The sequence below is a fragment of the Phascolarctos cinereus genome, unplaced genomic scaffold, assembly GCF_003287225.1.
Source record: "Phascolarctos cinereus isolate Bilbo 61053 unplaced genomic scaffold, phaCin_HiC Scaffold_4;HRSCAF=312, whole genome shotgun sequence".
NCBI classification, from domain to species: Eukaryota; Metazoa; Chordata; class Mammalia; order Diprotodontia; family Phascolarctidae; genus Phascolarctos; species Phascolarctos cinereus.
This window is the reverse complement of record NW_027555847.1, coordinates 390,541,602-390,563,766: the sequence shown is the minus strand read 5'-3', so window position 1 is coordinate 390,563,766 and position 22,165 is coordinate 390,541,602. Positions and strand designations below refer to the sequence as shown.

Sequence of the window (22,165 nt, the reverse complement as noted above, 5' to 3'; positions counted from 1 at the left end):
GTCATTTCTTCTGTGCAGGTCATAAATTCTGCTCTCACAATTCTGATTTCTCTTTTAAGACACAGAAACAACATGTTGTGGTTGCATGTTTCTCTCAAATTCCAGAATCCTCTAGCTTATCAAAAGCTGAGTCTTTTTCCTTTGTTTTATAGCATTCATTAATAGATGCCTGAACTCTTTTACTAGATCTGGAGGCCACATTGCCTTCTCTTGTGGGTGTTTTTTCTGTTGGTTTATATGTTAATGCTCAAGATCTTTGTGTTTTCTTCCTCCTGAGAGCTCTGGTAATTTCATTCTTTTTTCTTTATTTTCCCTTATTACTTTCTGACTTCCTCCCCTCTGATGATGTTTTCCCTGGGGACTGAACTGAGACTGTCTCAGTCTCCTCCCACACTGGCCAATTTACAATTTACCAGCCTAGGTCTCTATTCCAGATGACATTTGGGGAGACATAAATGGCCCCAACTGGATGCTGAGATCTTTCCCTCAGGTTTAGGAGAGTTCTTCTTATGTGCACAGCCCTTTACGTATCGTGTCCTATGTCATTGCCTCTTTTCCTTAGTTTTCTGCCACAGTTCAGCACTCTGCCACACTGGTACTGTTGTAACTGGGGTTGATTTCCGTGATTTACAATTCGGATTTCCAAAGTTTTTGGAGGAGGGAGAGGGCCTGAGAAATGGAGGTGAACTTCATTTCAAGCCCAGATATAGCTGTCCTGCCCCTTTCTCTCCTGTCTTAGAGATCTTTTGCAGCACAGAGTGCTGGCAGGGCACTATCACAGCCTCAGCAAATTCCTACAGTTTAAAGCTTGGATTTTCACTGCACTGCACTGGAAAGAGGAAGGAGGGACCAGATTGCATTTTGTTACAAGTCCAGGGGTCAGGTTGACCCATGCAGTCTCCCTGCTGGTAGCATGATAAGCAGTGGGGCAGGGGTGCTACTTGAGCTCTTAGTTCATGGAGTTTTGGGGTTTTTTTTTTTAACCTTTGTTTGCGTTCCTAGTGTCCTAGACCATGGAGACAGCTGAAGTTGCCTTATCTCTAGCATATAATTTCTTTATCTTTATCTTTAGCACATAGAGGGAGATTTGTGAGGTTGTGAGGATCAGAGAAAATGTCTAGTCTTCCATCTTATTGGTCACAATCTTTCCTGTTACTTTGAAAAACACCACTATCCTCCCAATTTCCTGGAGTCACAATCTTGGTATCATCTTTGACCCCTCTTTCATATTCACTCCACATATCCAATCTGTTGTTATATCTTGTCATTTCTTCTGTTAAAGTGAAAATTCTGATTGGGCCTTTTGCCCTGATAAAAGAGACAAAACTGAGGATGAGAAAATTAAAAGGAGTTTATTAGAAAACATCGAGGTAGAGACTACATATTCATGGACTGGCCACTCAGACCAGCCCTGGGGATTTTGACAGTGCTGCTTTTAAAGATAATCTTTCATAGTAAGAAAGACAATTCTGACAGGTGCGTATCACCAAAAGGGGATAAGCCATTGTGTCACAGCTCCTCCCTTATAATGTGATCGGCTCACATTACATATGAGGAGATGCATTAGTGAGCCTGCAGAGTAACTGTGGCATACTATATAAGTACTCATTATGGGATTAAAACAACTACCAGCCACTTTCAGGTAGAGGGTGGGATCAGAGATCTTGTAGCAGATTGGCTGGCTGATGCCCCTCTCAACAGACCAATTAATACTACCCAGAATGAAAACAATGGGGATTCCTACATAAATTTCAATAATACCTTTATATCATCTGTCATATATGCCCCTATTCTCCACTCATACAGCCACCACCCTCGTGAGGCATTTATCACCTCATATGTAGATTTTTGTCATAACCTTCTAATCTTTCTCCCTTTCTCTCCTTACTCAAATCCATTCACTACTCATCTGATCCTTATTGCCACAGTCACATACAAAATACTTTTCCATTTAAACGCATTCACAACCTGGCCCCTTCCTACCTTTGCAGTCTTCTCATACTTTACTATTCAGCACATATTTAGCAATCTAGCAACACTGGCCTCCTGGCCATGTCCCTGCATGTGATACTCCATCTCCCAGCTTTGTGCCTTTTCACTGACTGTGCTCCATGCCTGGAATTCACTCCACCTTCTGGCTCTCTTCAATACTCAGCTCAAATCTTACCTTCTATAGAAAGCCTTTGCCACCCTAACCCTAAATCCCTGACTAGTGCCTTCCCTCTGAGATTACCCTCCATTTGTACTATATATATCTTGTATTTACAGTTACTTTCATGTTGTTTCCCCCGTTATAATGTGAGCTCCTTGAGAGCAAGAATCTTGTTGCCTTTCTGTGTATACACTGGTGCCTAGCACATAGTGCTGAATAAGTGTTTATTGAATGTTAATTGATTGACAGCTGTTTTCTTGGGATTTGGGAGAGTATTTTTTATTTGAGATTTTTTTCATTTCTCTTTTGCTAACTTTTCCATGCTATCTTCTGATTCCATGGGATAGTTTTTCAGCAGATCTTTTGGTTCAACTTCCTTTATTTAATAACATTTATTTGGAAAAGTTTATAATATTTTATGTATTTTAGAATTCATCCTTCCTTTGAATTTTATTATCCTCTCAATTTGTTTCCTCTTGCTCTAGCTCTTTAACTGGATTTTATTTCTCTTGAAATCTTTGGTGTTTTCAGCCTTTTTTTCCTTATAATCCTCTGTCAATTTCCAAAGTCCTCCTCTACTCCATAATTTTGAACTGAAAGCTACTTCATTTTCCTTTTATATTGGTGAATTTATTCTTTACCAGACTGGTCCTTGCCCTAGGTAGTGCTTTGGGGTAACAGGACTGGCCCCATGTGGAATTTAGTCATCTTTTCTTTAGCAGTCATTCATGTTGGCCTCCTGCTTCCCTTCCATCCCAACTCTCTCTATATATCTCTGGTTGGGCAGAATCAACTTCTGCCACTTTTTCAGTGTTGAGGGAGAATATGGTGGGTGTTGTAGTCAGAGTCTTTGCAGCCATAGACCTCCTTAACTGAACACCTCAGGCAAAAGGAAACCTGATTCCATCCCCACATCTTCATGTGGCTTCTGCTTATTGCAACTTGGTTGGATATGAGCAGAGGGTAGTATATATTAAGCAGAGTCTCCATAGCAGAAGAAGAGTCCTGATATGGGTTTTAAGCATAAGCCTGTGGATTGGTTTGTGTGTCCTGTTCCTAGAGAATGGAGACTGGTTGGGGAGGGTGGAGGAGTGAGCCACCTTAAGGATTAGCATCCTTCAGTGTTAATTCATACAACTGTTATCTTATCTGGCTTCTTGTTCTCTTGTCTCAATTTATATGTAGTTGTTTTACCTATGGCGTATAATTCTTGTGGGGTTGTTGGGGTTTTTTTTCAAGAGTTAGTAGGCACTAAAGAAAATATCTCTTCTGCCATCTTGTTGTTCACATGACCCCTATTGTTTAACTATGTATTTTTAAGTGTTTCATTGGCATTTCTTTTTGGAGGGCATCACTCTCAATCACTATCTTCCTTAAATAAAAGCCATTCTTTGTAATGAGTAAGTACAGTAAAGTTAAGGGGTCTTTATTCTATATTTTATCTCTTTGGGCTGAAACCCTAGTAGTGGTATTTCTGGGCTAAAGGCTACACACATTTTAGTAACTTTGGGGTATTATTCCAATTTTTCATAATGTTTAGATCAATTCAAAGTTCAAAGTGTACTTGTCATCCCACACCCTCTCCAACCATTACTAGTTTCCTTTTTTGTCACTGCCAATTTGATAGATGTGAGGGGGAGTCTTGAGTTGTTCTCAATGTGCATTTTTCTGTTATTATTAGTTATATGGAGCCTTTTTCATGGGCTATTTGATAACTTGCATTTCTTTTGAGAACCTTTTGTCTATATACTTTGTCCATTTATTTATTAGCTTTTAGCTCTTATTCTAATGTATTTTATCAATTCCTCATATATCTTGGATATCAGACTTTTCTTTATTAGAGAAATTTACTGTAAATACTTTTGCCCCAGTTAACTGTTTCCCTTCTAATTCTAAATGCATTGATTTTGTTTTTGATAAACTTTTTAGTTTAAACAAATTTTCCATTTTATCCCCTATGTTCATCTCTGTTGTATATGCAAGAACTCTTATCCATAGTTATCAATAGTATCTCCTTCACTGCTCCTCTGATTTGTTTATGTCCTCCCTAATTTTTAAAAATAAATTTAATTTTTTAAAAGAAGAGTTTATTTTTCTCTGTCTCACCTTCCCCTCTTGCCCCCACCACTGGAAAAGGAAGCAAAATAAAATCCTTGTGTCAAATAGAAGAAGTCCTATATACAGATCCAATTTACTACTTTCTATATTATATCTACCCCCAAATCCAAAGAGGGTGCCATCTTTGATAGGACATCACCTACATAGTCATTCAATTAATCAGCAAACATTTATTAAATGCCTACTGTGTACCAGGTGCTGTGGTAAGCTTAAGTTCAATTCATATCCCTCTGTCATGCTGTCCTGCATGCTGACTATCTTGGGTTTTTCAAACCTCTATATGATATCAATTGAAACTTTTGGCATCCCACAATAATGATTCATAGTGAGGTAATCCACTATGTAGCCACATGCAAAGCATACACCCATGTCAGACATCAATCTGGCAACTCCAGGATTTCCTATATCTCATTGCAAGTCTTCAATAACTATGAGCAATTTTATAATAAATTTTATTACTATTCTTCAACTGACCCAGGGCCTTGTGATAATATCCTTGTGATGAATAGTCTTATAAAAAAGGTATATATCATCTGGTACAGAGGTTCTTAAACTTTCTTGTATCATAGACAATCTACTAAAGCATATGGACTCCTCAGAATATTGTTTTTAAATTCATAAAGTAAAACACAGAGGGTCACAGAGGAAAATGATTATATTGAAGTATAATTGTCAAAATGTTTTTTTAAACAAGTTCACAGACCCCAGATTAAGAACCACTGCTTGATTGTCATCTCTTATCTTTCACTCCTTCCTCCAATTCCAAAGCTATTGAAGTAGCAAAGATGTTCTTGAAGGGCATCTTATTTCTTTTATGAATCCCCAAAGTAGGGCATTTGTCGGGTACCCAATTTAGACTTCCTATTTAGATTGTGATGGATGAGAGAGAGGAAAGAGTGAAAAATAACTCCCACTTGCAAACTTGAGTGAACTGGGAGGATGATGAGGCCTCAGGAGAAAAGAAGAAGTTGAGGTGAGGATCAAGTTTAGAGGAAAAGAGAATAAATTCTATTCTGGACATGTTGAGTTAGATATTCCTATATGCTGTTCGGATTGAGATGATTGGCAAACCATTAATGAAGCAGTACTAGAGTTCAGGAGATGGCTAGATAGATATTAGAGTCATTTGCATAGAAGTGATAACTGAAATCATGGGCATTGATGAGATCACTGGGAAGAAGATCTACATAGAGAAAAAAAGGGCCAACGACATTGCCTTGGGGGACATCACAGTAAGGTGATAGGAAATGGATCCAGCAAACAATCATTAGGCAGGTAGGAAGAAAAACAGGAGAAAGCAATGTCACAAAATCCAGTAAAGAAGGGATAATCAGCAGTGCCAAAAACTGTAGGATTCTAGTTGACCCATGTATGGACTCTCAGAGTTATCATTGATTCTTCTCTCTCCCTCAGTTACCAAGTCTTGTGATTGAACTTTTACCACATTTAGTATAGTCAAACTCCTTTTGTTCCTTCTCATAGGTCTTTTACCCTAGTTCAGTCAGTATTACCCCTCAACTAGTCTATTGATATAACCTACTAATTGGTGTACCTGCTTCTAGGCTTTATCCTCTCTTTAATTCATTATCCCACCCCCACCCCCAGTTGCCAAAATAAACTTCCTAAAACATAGATCTGTCTGTCCATGTCATTCCTTTGCTTAGAAATCTCCAGTGGCTTCCTCTTGACTCTAGTATGAAATACAAATTCCTCAGCCCATAGGCATTTACTGCCCTTTGAAACCTGACCCCAGTCTACATTTCTAATTTGACTTCACACACCCTATATTCCAACTATACTAACCTCCTTGTAGTTTCCCTAATTTGGCATTCATCTACCACTTAACATGACTTTCTGTAGGCTGTGCTACATGCTGGGAATGCAATCCCTCCTCACTCCTACCTCTTAGAATCCTTAGCTTTCTTCAAGACTTAGCTCTCTGGTACATCTGGGAAACCTTTCCCAATCTCTATAATTGTCAATGCTGTCTTCCTCCTCAAACTAGCTAGGTGGTGCAGTGGAGAGAGCACTAGGCTTGGAGTCAGGAAGACCTGAGTTCAAATCTGGCCTCAGGCACTTACTAACTGCTTAACATAACACCAAAACTGCAGGGAGGAAAGTGAAGCTAGAGCATGGATAGGAGAACAGTTAGTGCTGGCAGTATTGTGCAATTGGCAGTGAAGACAGAGTATACATACTTCTCCTATTGACCCAGTGTATCAAGGGACATAAGAGAAAGTATACCCCATACTACAGAAGGTGGCCAGAGATGTCAGTGTCTTCTGTGAACAGCCAAGTTACCACTAATGGATGAAGAGAAGGATTATAGGAGGAAAAGGTCTAGGTCAAAGGGAAGTTTATTAATGGAAAAAGCAGAGATTCAAGAGTTCAAAGTGGAAGAGGAAGACAGGAGACTAAGAACTCAGCATTGTTTAGGGTGAAGTGGCTAGATATGGCAGAGCAGGGAACAGCAGCAAATGAAGGGGCTTTTGCCTTGGCAGTTAGCAACAGTGAGTCACAGGGACTCAGATAGAAGTAGGTAAGAAGGTCAGAAAGTACTGGCTAATCTTATGATAGGAAAGTGATGTTTGATGTGTCTCAAACCCTCAAGGGTCTGTGATGATGGAGGGCAGAATCAGTTTGTTCTCCCTCAGACACCATGGTAAAATATAGATTAGACAACTAGATGAATAAATAGTTGATGTTCAGCCATGCTATACTAGCAATCAACTCCAGTAGCCTATTTATTTTACATATGAATCAGTTGAGGCTGGTCCCCCCTTCCCCCCCTCCCCTCATCCCAAGTCACTGGTAGTAAGTAGACAAGCTAGGGTTTTTAATCCAAGGCCTTTCACTCTAAGTCCTGTGTTCTTTTCATTTCAGCACACTGTTTCAGATGAAGTAGCTGTGGATAGGACATTGCTGAATTAACATGAGCCATGAGCTACTAGAAGATCTTTGAGTCATTTAATCCTAACTTATAGAAGACTCCCTCCTGTTTCGTTAGTCATGGCCTCTTGCATTTTATATTTGTTGAATTTATAAGGACTATCTTTTAACATGTGTTTTGACTCCAAACTGGTAACAATTAATAATAATAATAATATCAGCTAACATTTATGTAGCACTTTGAAGATTACAAAGTATGTTACATATGTTATTTCATTTGATCCTCACAACAACCCCTAGAGGTAGGTACTGTTATTATTCCCATTTTATAGATGAGAAAACTGAGGCAAACAAGGCTTCAAGTGACTTGCCCAGGGTCACATAGCTAGTAAGTATCTGAGGCAGGATTTGAACTCAGGTTTTCCTGACTTCAAGTCCAGTCCTTTACAGATAATCAAACTCAGGCTCTGAATGTCAAATGACTTGCCCACACAGCTAGTAAAATGGTATTCCTGCTGTAGTGTCTGATTACTGTGGGCCATCCTGAACTATAGCCTAGTTAATAATCTTGTTTAATCTCTGTATTTGTAAAGAGGCATGTGTCATTCTGTGAGTAGACATAGTGCTTAATACACATGCATGAAAATCAGAACCAAAACTCAGATAAGTGTTAAGACTTTGGGCCTCCATGATTTGAATTCTAGTGAAGAAGGACCAATTTATCTAGCTAAAATCAGCAGCACTGCTGTATATATATTCTTTTTCACATTAGAGGATGGTTAAGCTTTTGCCTAATTGTGGCCTGTTTAGACAGGACCCTGAAAAAAAGTATTCAAAATTCTTAGAATGATGCTCTTCCGGTAATGAATATCCCTCTTTAGTTCCTAGTTCCCTCTCTCCAAAGTATGGAGAAGTTATGATGAACTGAAATCATGGAATGGAGCCTGGAGAAAGTGAGGATTCCTGTTACCCTGAGGAGAATTCTGATGGAATTTTCCTCAAGAGGGATATCTAAACTCCCCCAAATTTTTTATGGCTGTGGAAAAACACATGTAGGGGGTGTGTGTGTGTGTGCGCCTCTTCTAAGTGTGGCTGGGTGTATTGCATGTTTCTATCTGCTTTATTGGTTTTTAAAGTGAAAGTTCATTGAGGGCAGAGCCTGCCTTTCTACATGCTGTACACAACCTTTAACATGCTGTGGAGCTCAGTAAATGTTAAACAATTGAAGATTTTGTGATTTTGTGGAAATTAGGCCCATGGAGCTTTTGGGAATTCTAATGTGAAATAGACTCCTGACATTTTGATCCCTAATCCCTGTCTTATGTGCATGAAAAAGCTTTTGCTAACTAGATAACAGTTATTTTATTCAACTCAACAGACATTTATTGACAACATGTTATGTGTTAGGCATTAGATATAAAAAACAAAACAACATAAATCTCTTCCTTTAAATATCTTACAATCTAATAAGATATAGATCATAGTTGTTTATAACAGACTAGGTGATTTTCAAAGAAGAAGTTGAAATAGAATGTTACAAGAAATTTGTGAATGAAGAAAGTCTTTGAGCTGGGGAGGATCAGGGAAAACTTTATAGACGGAGTGGTACCATAGTTTCCTCTTAAAGCAATGGAGAAATATCAACAGATGAAGATAGGGGTAAGGAGAGGAGAAGAGTGCATTCCAGTTATGTAATGGTATAGAACAAAGACACAGGAATAGGAAATAACAAGAAAAGAACAGGGAATAGTTTGGTTTTACCATAACATAATGTATGTGAAAGGGGAAGGTGTCACTATGCTAGGAACTCATAAGTTAGAGATAAGTCATAGAGAGCCTTGAATGCCAGAATTAGAAAATTTATGCTATATTCAGTAATCTTTAAAAAGCAACTAATGGGAGTTACAAAAGTGACATGCACAAGGAAAGATTTTGTAGTCACGCATAGGGAGAAAGGATTAGAGAAAGAAAAGACAAAGTAGGAATTCTAGTTAAGAGGCTGTTACAGTAGACAAAGCAAAATATAAGGAGAACTTGAGTTATGCTGGTTGCAGTAGGAGTAGAAAGGACAGACAGATATACAAGGTATCATATAGAATTGACAGGATATGGAAAATGATAGAAAGTAAGGGAGAAGAAATACTCAAAGATAGCTATGAGGTTTTAAGCCTTATTTAGCTGGATGGTTTCAACAAAAACAAAAAAATAGAAAGGTTGGATGGGTAGGTTTTTTTTAAGATTATAAGTTCGATTTTGAATATTAAAATTGAGGTGTTTGCAGTCTATCCAAATGGACATATCTAGCAGTTAGTGCATTGCTAGAGATCTGGAGAGAAGTCAAGGTCAGAGATGTACATTTTAAGATCATCTGATAATTGAAACCATTGGAGTAGATGGGATTACAATGAAAGAATATAGAAAGAAAAGAGTAAGGATAGAGGCTTGAGAGACATCCACATTATAAAGGAGCCAGAAGTGTCTAAGGAGCCAGAAGAGTAGCTGCAAGATGAACATGCAATGTCATATGACAAAAGGAAAGAAAGTATCGAGAAGGAAGAATTGTTCAGTAGAGTTATGCTGCAGAAGATAAGATAGTGGAAAAAAAATGGAATTGAGCAACTAGGTTATCAGTATCCTTGGGGAACATATTTTCAACAAAGTAGTGGGAAGGAAAGTCATATTGCAAGAGTTTGAAGAGTGAGTGGGTGGTGAGGAAGTGGAGGTGATAAGTAGAGTTAAAAGGTTTTACAGGTTCAAAGGAAGGGACTTTTTTTTTTAAAGATTAGGGTGACCTTAACCTATTTGTCGGTCCAGGAGAAAAAAAGGAGACAGAAAGATGTAGGAGAAAACGGTTGATTTCTAAAACAATGTTGAGGAGAAAATGTGAGGTGAGATCAAGGACGCAAGTGGAAGAGTTAGCTTGGGAAAGAAAAGAACTATTTCTTCCTCCAAGACCAAACGGAAAGAGGTAATGATGGGTAAAGGTGTGGAGATGTTAGAGGAGTAAAAGAGGATGGCCTTAGTTTTCTTAGTTAAAGTTAGGAACTAAAAAATGCAAATTTCAAATAACCTCTATAGAGAATGTGGTAATGAGAATAAAGATGAGTTATTGTGTAGTAGCAACTATACAGAGCATTATATTTCCATATTAGACCCAGACATATAGGTCTCATTTTTTTTTCCAGACATTTGGGATGTCTGACCAAAAGAAGTAGGTGCTATGTTTCCCAAGGATGGGAGTTAGCAAGGCAGCAAGGCAGAAAAAAAGCAGCAAAAAACAAAAACACACACACACACACACACACACACACACACACACATCAAAAACAAAAAACCTCCTAAAAAAAACCAAACCATCTTTGGTTTCAAAGATGGAGGAGCATTATTGAAATGGCTAAGTGTTTCAAGAGTTGGTACATAAGAAAGTGAGGCAAGAACCAGATTAATGGACTGGATGACTTAATGAGGAACTAAGACAATGAGAGTGAAGTATGATTCAAGAGGATTAAAAGTGGAGAGGTAGATGAATGTGAGATTGTGACACAGGGTCATATAGCTAGTAAGTGTCTGAGGCCTATTGTCATTGCTTATTAATGAGTGGTACTCTCTAATGGTTCCTATGTTTTCACCCTTTCCAGCTTACTGAAGTTGAAGCGTGATGATTACCTGCTAAGAACATTGTCGCCCAGCAAAGGGTACACATTGCACGGCGAAGGGCACAGGATGGGGAAGAAAACAGTTGGATTTCAGTCAGCTGTAGACGAAGATGTCCTTTGGACGTATCAAAAGAATGACATGAGCAGATCCAGAAAAGGTAACTTGAAGCTCTGGGATACCGAAGTATGAAGGAAGCAAGAATTTGGGAGAATGTTGGTGGGTACTTTCAAGCAAATTATGGCTTGCTGTTAAGTTGAGGATTTGAATTTAACAGTCACAGACAAAAATGTGCCTTCAAGGCCACCAGGGCCTTTGAAGGTCTATTAAATATCAAAATTTCTCTGAGCACACCATTATGAGAAGATTGTTCCAATTTAACCCATTCTTGCAAATCAGACGTAATAATCCAGAGTAGTGCCAGGTGTTGAATGGGTACCTAATAATTATTAATGAAGACAGCAAGGCAAAGTTTGTATCTCCTGGGGAAGTTAACTGCAACTGCTATTCTGAATCTTTGAAGAAAGAATATTTCCCAATTAGAAACAAAAACAAAACTATTTTAGTCCTCACATGAAGAATGCTTGGATATCTTCATTGCTTTAGGAAAATTAGAACCTTGTTTTTCCCCAAAAATTTTCCTCAAGGAGAAAATGAAATTGACAGGGCCTACTGTTGGAGATGTCATCTTCTTTACTGTAATAGCAGGTCTACACAGATGGCTTTCTGTACCCTCTGGCTTACTCGGTACTTAGTCATTCTACTTTGGGGAGTGGAGAACCCAGACTTTCATTTAGGAGGAGAGAAAAAATTGGTATGGTGGTTTCATTGCAGTGCCTAACATAATCTTCTGTTCAATTATGAGCAGTTTTTTTTTAACTTGTCAACCAGTCTGTGGAGTATGTCAGCACAAAAATAAAATGGTAAAATGAGAAAAATGTGGCTCAGTTCTCCAAGGGACAAATAACTTGTGTTATTGGTTAAGACCACAGCAGCATTGCAAAGCAGACTTTGGAAAGGTACTTTGGGAAAGGTATCATCAGGCCAGCCCTTGCTGTGGTGGAAGTTAATCTCTCCCAGGCCCAGCTACAGAAGCTAGAAGCCTGGAAAGGGCTTGTGTCCAAAAAAATCAATTTCTAATTTGAAACAAAATCATTTTTGACTAACAGGGGTTCAAGACCCATTACTTTTGCTGTATAGTCTGCTGACATTTCACAGCACTTTCTGTTGTGCACAATGAATCCTAATAGTCATTTTATAACGTTGATACACCAATCAATTTAACCAAGAGAAAGCCATTAGAATTCCACAAAGTTTTCAGGAGCAATTTTCACTGATGGTTTCTGTTTTATTAGCATTATTTTCCCCCTTTTTCTTTTTTGGGAGTCTTTGCTGTGTTTCTGTGGGGAAATAGAGATTTTTCACAGTTACAAAAAATTTTGGCCCACAGTATTCCTAGGAATTATTAACTTTACACTTGTCAGAAAGGTTGCCCTTTCTTTCCTTCTTTCCTTTTGTTTTATGGCCATTATCAAAATGTATAGCTTTCTTGGCAACTAAAACTTGCTGAAGACTTACCTTTGAGCCAGGCTGCCTGTTGGAGAGCCTAGTGTACAGGAATTGCAGTGTAGAGCAAAATTATTGCATTGGCATTTGCTGTGGCACACTACCATGTTTGGGAAATAAACTTGCCAAGGTGTGCTGCAGTCCAGTTGGACACCCTGTTTATCACAGGGCAAATGACGTAGCACTAATTGCCTAAGTTAAACTGCTTGGTTTAGTGCTTCCTTAATTGGTTTCCCCTCTGTAGTATGCCTGAATTTTTGAATACACTTTTCCTCTCTTTTATTTCCTTTTGTTTCTTTTGTCATTGTCCTTTAGTCATTACAGTACTACACAGGGCATTTACTGCGGGATCATTAATCTTTATTACCAATCTCTTATTCCTTTACCTCTTCCTGGCCTCCCCACCATTACGCCAACTTTATCGGAGCTGGTCATATGGAAGAGGTCTGATTGCTGTCTTAGTGCCTTTGTATTAGGAAGAAAGCATACATTGTTGTCAGAATCACATTTCAGGGGCAAATTGTTTCTTTTTCTTAAATGCTTGAGTTGTCATATTTTAGTTTCTTTTATTGAGATGCACAGAATAGGAAATATTTCCTTGGTGAACTGTAAACTTAGGTTAAGAACCTCTAGATCCAAGATACGAATCTGGAAATACAGCACCTGCTCTTTTTACTTCTTTCCCTTGCGTCTCTCCCCACACAACTGCATTCTGAATTCTGCTTTGCCAGCTTTCCTTCTTTGCCTTGCCAGGACTTCAAAAGACTTTTAACTCTCTTTCTGAGCATTTTTGTCAAAGCTGGTATTATTAGTCTTTCCCTAGTAAATCATTCCAGAAGCAAGCCAGTCAGGTGAGAGTCTGTGGCTCTTGAGCAGATTTGAAATGCCAGAGCTCATGATTTAATTAGGGCTGTTACTGGTGGGCTTAAGTTATCACAATACTCTGAAGCTCCCAAATATTTCTGGGGTCTTAGATTGTCCTTTCATACAACATACTCCTTTTCAACTTTGGGAGAAGATGAAATTATTCACAAGGAACCAGGCTGTTTAGTATTAGCTGATATCTTTAGATCAGGACGTTCATTTTGTCATTCTTAGACCTGTAATGTGAGACTCATATTCTAGGTGAAGTCCCTCTGAATTACTTTTAGATATATTTTTCTTCTTCATGGAGAGAAATTTTAGATTCAACTGAAGTGAGTAATAATCTTGCCAAGCTTCCCACTTGTTCTTCTAAGTTAACCTTCACTCCTGGTGGGGTGAGTGGTATGTATTAGTCAAGATATATTAATGTAGGTGACGTAATAGAAGAAATAAGTGAGTTGCAGTGTCAGAAATGCAGAAACCATTTGCATATTACCTATAAGTAAGAATTATCTATGATTCTTTTCTTTTATGTGTTTAGCAACAAGAAAAATTACCATAAGGTATTACTTCTGATTCCCTGTTTATAGTACTGTTAATCTACAAGGGTGTACAGGTGTTCAAAGAAGATTAGTCCCTCTGGTGGAAGGGCTGCCAAGCTCTTTTCATGGCTGCTTATCCACCTTTGGCGTTCACCTGCCACCCAACTCTCACCTGTGGCTTCAAAAAGCTGCAACATGTGCAGCAGCCACATGTTGGTAAACCATTTCAGCAGAAGGGCTATACCAGGTTGAGGGTAACTAAGAGGAAGCCTCAAACCTATCAGGGAGTTGGGGGTGGGGTCCTACCCTAAGCATGTGAAGACTGCCCCAGGCAGAATGGGAATATAAGAACAGTTTGTTCCTGTGGAGCCCTTAGAGCTTGGTTAAACATCAGAGTCATCCGCTGCATCTCAGGCCATCGCTAGTCATCTTGACTTTTGTCTTGCCACTGGACTTGGATGACTGTGGAAGAGAGAGGAAGGCCAGTGACTTTGAGAAACACTGCCTCACTTGAATCTAATTTATGTGCCAGTCAAAAGACATCACCATACCACTCTACTGTTTTTACCTACCTCAAAGTCCTATAACGAAGCACCAGGTAGAGATACACTGGGAGCCGTAGTCACAACCCTGCACACAGGTGGTCCAGGCCATAGGGTCATCTTCACATTGGACTGAAGCAGCAGTGGGATTCAGCAGCTCCCTGGGTATCCAAGCAACATTTTTTAAAGGATCACACTGTTTACCTCCTGGCATGAAAAAGGGGCTAGAAAAGGTGCCCAAGAATTGTCTGCTTCACCCAACCCTGGACTGCTCACCACAGCAGGCAGCATATGGTTGAAAAACAAAAAAATGTATAAAAACTTTTGCAAAGGTGATTCTACTCACACTTGGAACATGGAATATACATGCTTATGACCAATATGAAATCCAGTAGACCTGAAAGATGAACATCTCTTGTTGCGAGAACACTCAGCAGCTATTACATCCAAATAGCAGCCCTGAGTGAAACAAGACTGGCAGATGAAGGCCTGCTTATTGAAGTCAGAGCTGGATACACATTTTTCTGGAGTGGCTGCAGTGATGGGGAATGCAATGAGGCTGGCATACATTTAGCAATCAAAACTTATCTAGTCAACGAGCTTGTATGCTTCCCAAAAGGAGTGAATGTCAGAGTCATGACAATGTGATTGCCACTTGCAGGAAAGCACCTTGCCACCATCATCAGTGCCTATGCTCCTACCATGATGCACTCTGATGAGGTCAAAGAAAAATTTTATGAATACCTGGAGACCCTCATCATCAATGTGCCAAAAGAGGACACGCTTGTAATTCCGAGTGACTTTAATGCCAGAGTAGGCATAGACTATCAGATATAGCAGAGAATCCTTAGGAGAAATGGAATTGGAAACAGCGGCAGCAATGATCACTTACTACTAAAGACTTGTGTGACTTGTGACCTTCTCATCACCTGCCTTGTCTTCCATTTATCTAAATGCAAGGCTGGCTTTCTGTGCTGGTACTTTGAGTCCTGACTCTGTTTCCAGTGTCTTCCCCAAAACAATATCAATATTATAGGTAGCAATGAAGGGAGAACCCTGACCAATGCTATGTCTGACTAGTGTAGTTCTGAGCCACTAGTCATCTCTGCTTAGGAAAAGAGCACCTGGAAAATTAGGAGATGGGAAGTTTGAGTGACCCCAGAACTTGAGTGTGTGTGTGTGTGTGTGTGTGTGTGTGTGTGTGTGTGTGTGTGTGTGAGAATGCGTATATGTATAGATCAACAACTGCTAGGCAAAGATGAGTCTGAGCTCTAATGTCCTTGACACTAGTCTTGCAGGACCGTGTGCTCCATTTTTTATACGTTTTACCAGTTGACTGCCCTTTTAATTCTTTTGTATTTTTCTTTTAAATATCTAAGTTAGTTGATCAGTTTCCATGTGCATGTTATTCTTCATCAGAATTATTTCTGTTTATGTCTTCAAATTTCAGTTCTCAAGAGAAAGCGTACCTCCACTCCTCTGTGGAGGTAGAGTACTACAGATATGGAACATTGTGTATACTTTACAACTTAAGGAATACATCTGGAGAGCCTCTAAGGTCCCTTCCAACTCTAAGATTCTGTGATTTCGAGATTAGAAGTGAGGATTCAGCTCTTAATTGACTATTGTTTGCTTTATCAAGGAGTATAATCTTCAGATATGGAAGAACCATACAAAAAAAATGGTTAGCAGAACATTGGAATCCAGGATAAATAAGGAAATAGTAAAAGACTACCAAGCTACCCAGGTAGGTAGGTGGCACAATGGATAGATTGCCAAGCCTGGAATCAGGAAGACTCATTTTCCTGAGTTCAAATCTGGCCTGAGACACTTACTAGCTGGGTGACCTTGGGAAAGTCACTTAACCCTGTTTGCCTTAGTTTCCTTATCTGTAATATGAGCTGGAGAAGGAAATGGCAAACCACTCCAGTATCTTTACCAAGAAAACCCCAAATGAAGTTACAAAGAGTCAGACATTATTGAAACAACTGAACAACAAAAACAGCCAAGCTACCCCTAGTGGGTGCAAGTCTAATTATTCAGTTGCTGTCGGTGGTCATTTAACCAGTCATTTAATCACCTATTAAGCACCTAACACTGTGGTAAGGCACTATGTGTCAGGCACAGTGCCCAGTTCCAGGGATACAAAGAAAAGGTGAAATGGACACAGGGCTGGATGCAGCCAGATGTTCTATTTTTCAAATAGGAGACCAAGGTTAATTCTTCTAAATATAAGTCAGTGAGCTTGACTTTGATGCCCTACAAAACTAGCAGAACAAAATTTTAATAGGGTTGGTTTGTGAATATTGAAAAAGAAAGTGGTAATCACTGGCAGTGAGCTTGGGTTTGTCAAGAACACATCATGCTATAAAGATTAACGTTACCAAACTAACCATTTCCTTTTTTGGCAGTATTAATTGACTGGTAAATCAGAGGAATGCCAGAGAGGTAGTATACCGGGATTTAAGCAAGGCATTTTATAGTTTCTCGTTCTATCTTTATGGACAAGATGGAGATATGAGCTGAATAATAGTACAGGTAGGTGGATGCAGGAACTGGTTGACTGATCAGACCCAGGGAACTGAGCTACTGCTTCCCCAGTGTCAGCCTCAGGAGCAGTCTCTAATGGAGTAGTGTCATAGGGATCTAACTTTGGGTTCCACATTTTTGTCGGTCACTTGGATAAAGGCATAGGTAGTATGTTTATCACTTTTTCAGATGACAGTAAGTTGAGAAAGATAGTCTAATAATAGAATTCAAATGTAAGAAAGAATTTGACAATTGAAAACAATGGGCCAAACTCAATATATTGACACTTAAAGGGGATAAATATGAAGTCCTTCACATTTTTTAAAAATTAACTCTATAAAGTACAGGATGGAGGAGATATGTCTAGACAACAATCCATGTATAGAACAAATTTATCTTTTACTGTTTTACAAGCTTTTAATGATTCAACAATGTGACATAAAAGTAAAAAAAAAAGGAAAAACTAATTTTCTCTGTAGCTACATTAATAGATATATCATGTTCAGACACATAGAGTCCAGAAGGTAGGTTTTAATTATCAACTCTGGTCAAATCATAAGTGCTGTGTTTAGGTGCCATGTTCTGGGGGAACATCCCGAAACTGCAGCTCATTCCATGGAAGGGGAACCAGGGTGGTGAGGGGACTAAGAACTATGTTTTACAGAGCTCATTTAAAGGCACCAAAGATACTTAGCTTAGGTGAGACATGATAATTGTCTTCACCTATTTGAAGAGCTGTCATGTGGAAGAGGAATTAGATTTCACAAAATTACAAAATCTTAGTTCCAGAGAGGCCTTAGCTGACATCTAATCCACTCCATACTTCAACAAGAATTCTTTTTACAATATCTCCAATTAAGTGGTAATTCACCCCCCACATACACACATACACACTCTTGAAGCTCCCCAGTTGGTGAACAGCCCACTAGATCCTGAGGTAACTCATTCCACTTGTGGACAGCTCTAATTTTTAAGACCTTTTTCCTTTTATCATGAAAAAATCTGCTTCTCTGCAGCTTCCACCCAGTGTTCCTAGTTCTGCCCTCTGGGACCAAGGAGAACAAAACTAAGCCTTATTACACATGACAGTTCTTCAAGATACCTGATAACTGAAGTCTTCTCTTCTTTAAGCTCAAAATTCTGGGTTCCTCAAAATGATCTTCTTATGACATGACTTCAAGTCTCCTCACCATTCTGGTTACCCTCCTTCTTGAAGTGCTCCAGTTTGCTGTTCCTTACTAAAATATACCACGCAGAACTGAACACATTACAAATGTTGCACAAGAGAGTACCACGTAACTGTCATCTCCTTTGTTCGGGCCACTATGCTATCAATGTAGCCCAAGATCTTACTAGCTTTTTTGACTGCCGTGTCACCTTGTTTACTCCTTTTGAGCTTTTAGCACACTAAAATTCACAAATATTTTTTAACATAGACTACTGACTAAGCATACCTCCTCTGTCTTGTTCTCATATAACTGATATTTTATACAATGATATTTTATACTTATTAAATTTCACCCTATTGTATTTAATCCAATATTATGACTCCAGATTCTTTTATCCAACATGTTAGATATCCCTTCGAGTTTTTTGGCATTTCTTATTTTTCCTTCATTCTTGAAGAAGATCATGACACCAGGAAGGTGATGTCATTATTTTCAAGTGAATTGGATTTAAATGAGGGAGGGCTGAGTAAAATCACCAGCCTTACTGTCTCCTTCAGAGCCATCTGGGTCCTGTAGCAAGTTGTAGATCAGAATGAGTGGAGATGGTCCCAGATGCATTTTTGGTATCTACAAATTTGTTGAATATCTCAACTATGCCTCCATCAAAGTTATTGATAAAACTTAAATAGAACAAGAAAAAAGCAATTTTCTGGATTACTCCACATTAACATTCATCTATTAATGGCAGGGACAGTCATTCAACCAGTTCTGAATCCATCCAACTAAATTATCTAACCCACATCTCTTCAGTTTGTTTTCGAAGTAATGTTATGAGAGACTTTGTCAAATGCCTCGTTTAGATTGAGGTATGTGGTAGCTATGAAATTCCCCTGATTTCAGTAACCTTGTTACATAAGTTAGTCTGCCATGATCAATTACTTATTAATGTTCCACTTCCCTAATTAGAAACTCTGACTTTGCCCTAACTGACCATAACCTCCTGTTATTCCGTCCCTATCCTTCACTCCTCCTACACCTATTCTTTGCCATTGCCCAGCCATCCAAACACTACTCTTCTCTTGCTAAACTTCAGCCTTGGATTACTTTCACCATTTGCTTCCTATGTCCCTACTTACAGGTTACTGAATAAAGCTACAAGAAATCCCACAAAAAAATAAATTAAAAAAAAGAAATCCCACAAAAAAAAAAATTCCACAACTCTGCTAACTGGATGCATTACAAATTCATGTTTTCTAGCCTTAATTGTGCCCTCACTGCAGCAAAGCAGTCCTTTTATTTCTCCCTAATTGATTCCCTATCTCACTCCCCAAGAAGCTATTCCAGACTTTCTCTTCTGTACTCAAGTCTCTTCTATACCTCCTCCTATACTCCCTTTCTCTCAGCTGTGAACTTTATTTCTTACTTTAATGAGAAAATTGAAACTGTTCAATGTGAGCTCACTCTTTCTCCCATTTCTTCATCCGGGTACCCCTTGACATCATCTCTACTCCTTTCCCCTTTCTTCTTTCCAAGGACTAAGGGGTGGTCCTTCTCCTTGCCAAAGCCATAACCTCTATCTACGTGAGCACTTGATCCCATTCCTCTTACATTTTTCCAGCAGATCATATCCTCATTCATCACTCTTCCCTTTGGATTTTCAACATCTTTTATCAAATGATTGCTTCCCTATTGCCTTCAAATCCCATCTTTAGAAAATCTTCCCTGCCTTGGGCTATTATCCCATATCTCATCTCCCATTTTCAGCCAGAATACTTGAAAAAGTTCAACACTCCCTTCCTTTGTTCTCCTTTCACTTACTCCTCACCTCTTTGCAATCTGGCTTCTGATCTCATCACTGAACTGAACCTTCTCTCTCCAAAGTTATTAGTGATCTCTTAATTGCCAGATATGATGTTCTTTTCTCATTTTTAAACCTTTTCAACCTATCTGCTGCATTTGACATTACTGTATACCCTCTCCTCCTAGCTATTCTCTCTTCTCTGGGTTTTACTTACTTCTAGTCCACCTGCTGCCTCTCTGACTGCTGCTTATCTGTCTTCTGGCTTATCATCCATGACATGCTCCCTGAGTGTAGGTGTTCCCTAAGATTCTGTCCAAGTAACTCTTCTGTTTACCTCTGCACTCTCGATAGATTCATCAGCTTCCATGAGTTTAAATAAAAATGACTGATTACAGACATATATGTGTTTGTGTATAAATGTATATGTCTCTCTCTCTACCTATTCCTGTACATGTGTGAGTATATATACATACAAGCACACATAGGTATATATACACATGCATATATATGGGTGTGTCTATATATAATATCAAAGATATATAGATACAGATATTTTGTTTTTGTTGGGTCATTTTTTTGGTCTGTTTGACTCTTCATGATCCCATTTGAAGTTTTCTTGGCAATGATATTGGAGTAGTTTGCCATTTCCTTCTCTAGCTCATTTTACAGATGAGGAAACTGAGGCAAACAGGGTCAATTGACTTGCTCAAGGTCACAAAGCTAATAAGTATCTGAGGAACTCAGGAAGATGAGTCTTCCTGACTCTAGGCCCATCACTCTATTCACTGTGTCACCTAGCAATGATAGATAGATAGATAGATAGATAGATAGATAGATAGATAGATAGATAGATAGATAGATGATGGATGGATATCTTCAGTCTCACATCACCACTTGCCTATTAGACATTTCAAACTTGGATGTCAGAGAGATACGTTAAACTCAACAAGTTCAAAACTGAACTCATTATCTTTTTTCCCCTCTTCTAAACTTCCCCATTTCTGTCAAAGGCAATACTACCCTTCCATTGTTCCAGATTTATAACCAAGTATTAGCCTTGATTCCTCATTCTCACTCACCCCACATACCAGTCAGTTGCTAAATCTTGTCATTTTTACCTTCACAAAATCTTTCACTTATAACCCCATAGCTGTACTCTTACAGGTATCACTTTATTTCAGGCCCTTATCACCTCTCTCCTAGATTATTGCAAGAACTTTCTAATTGGTCTGTGTTTCAAGTGTCTTTCCATGTCCATCATTAGTGAGTATTATCTTCCACTTTCATCTTGGGCAAGACAGGAAGATCAAGTAAAAAAAAAAGTATAGGTTCATCAATTAATCGATCCACACCATGTGTCCTGTACACTGCTGCCAAAGTAATTTTCTTTCACTTAGATCTTATTCTACTTGGTACACTCCAATAACTTCCTATTGCCTGTAGGATCAAACGTAATCTCCTCTGTTTAGTCCTTCATGTCCTATACAACTTGATCCTAACCAGTTTTTCTGATCTCACTGGATATTGCTTCCCTCACCCACAGTCTGCCACCCAGCCAAATTGGCCCTCTCTGTTTGTCACACAGAACACTCCATCTCTCATCCCTCTGCCTTTGTATTGGCCATCCCACATGCCTGGATTGTACTCCTTCTTTACTTCCAACTCACTGAGTTGGAATATACTGAGCTTTTGCATGGATACCCCCAAATACTATGGCACTCCCTCCAAAACTTGTATTTAAGTACTTTCTATGTATTTTATTTACCTAATTTATATTTGTGCTGTATATATATTTTATATATACTTGTTGTTTGTGCCATCAAAATGTAGGCTCTTTTAGTGTAGGGATTGTTTCAGTCTATGTACTTATATCCCTGGTGCCTAACATAGTATGGGGTATGTAGTTGATAGTTAATAAATTGGTGTGGATCGATTGATTGATGAACCTATACTTTTTTTTTTTACTTGATCTTCCTGTCTTGCCCATGATGAAAGTGGAAGATAATACTCACCAATGATGGACATGGAAGTTTTGTTCTACTCTTTTCCCCACCTGGGTCAGTTTGCTCCTCTTTAGGTGTCCGGCCCCATTCGCTATACAGATACCTATTCAGCTTTGGTCCTATTTGAGCTCAGAACTCCTAAGCTCAAGCAATCCTTGTCTCAGCCTCAGCCACCTCAGTAGCAGGGACTACAGGAATGTACCCCCATGCCCAGCTGAAAGCCCATACTTGCTGTTGCGGTTGCCAGTGTCCTTTGTAAATACTAACAAACCATCCCTTCACTAGTACAGTATAAAATTTTCCTAGGAATCAAAATCCTGATGTATAGTTGACTTA

The 22,165-nt window shown here is 38.9% G+C and overlaps 1 protein-coding gene across 5 annotated transcripts in view; it reads left to right on the top strand.

Moving 5' to 3' along the window:
- KIAA1328 (KIAA1328 ortholog) overlaps positions 1-22,165 on the top strand; it is a 495,571-nt gene that overhangs the window by 404,212 nt on the left and 69,194 nt on the right. For all 5 annotated transcript variants that reach the window (XM_020985706.2, XM_020985705.2, XM_020985707.1 and 2 more), the window contains one exon: positions 10,798-10,973. In XM_020985706.2, coding sequence (XP_020841365.1) covers positions 10,798-10,973 — 176 coding nt within the window. The remainder of the gene's footprint in view (positions 1-10,797; positions 10,974-22,165) is intronic.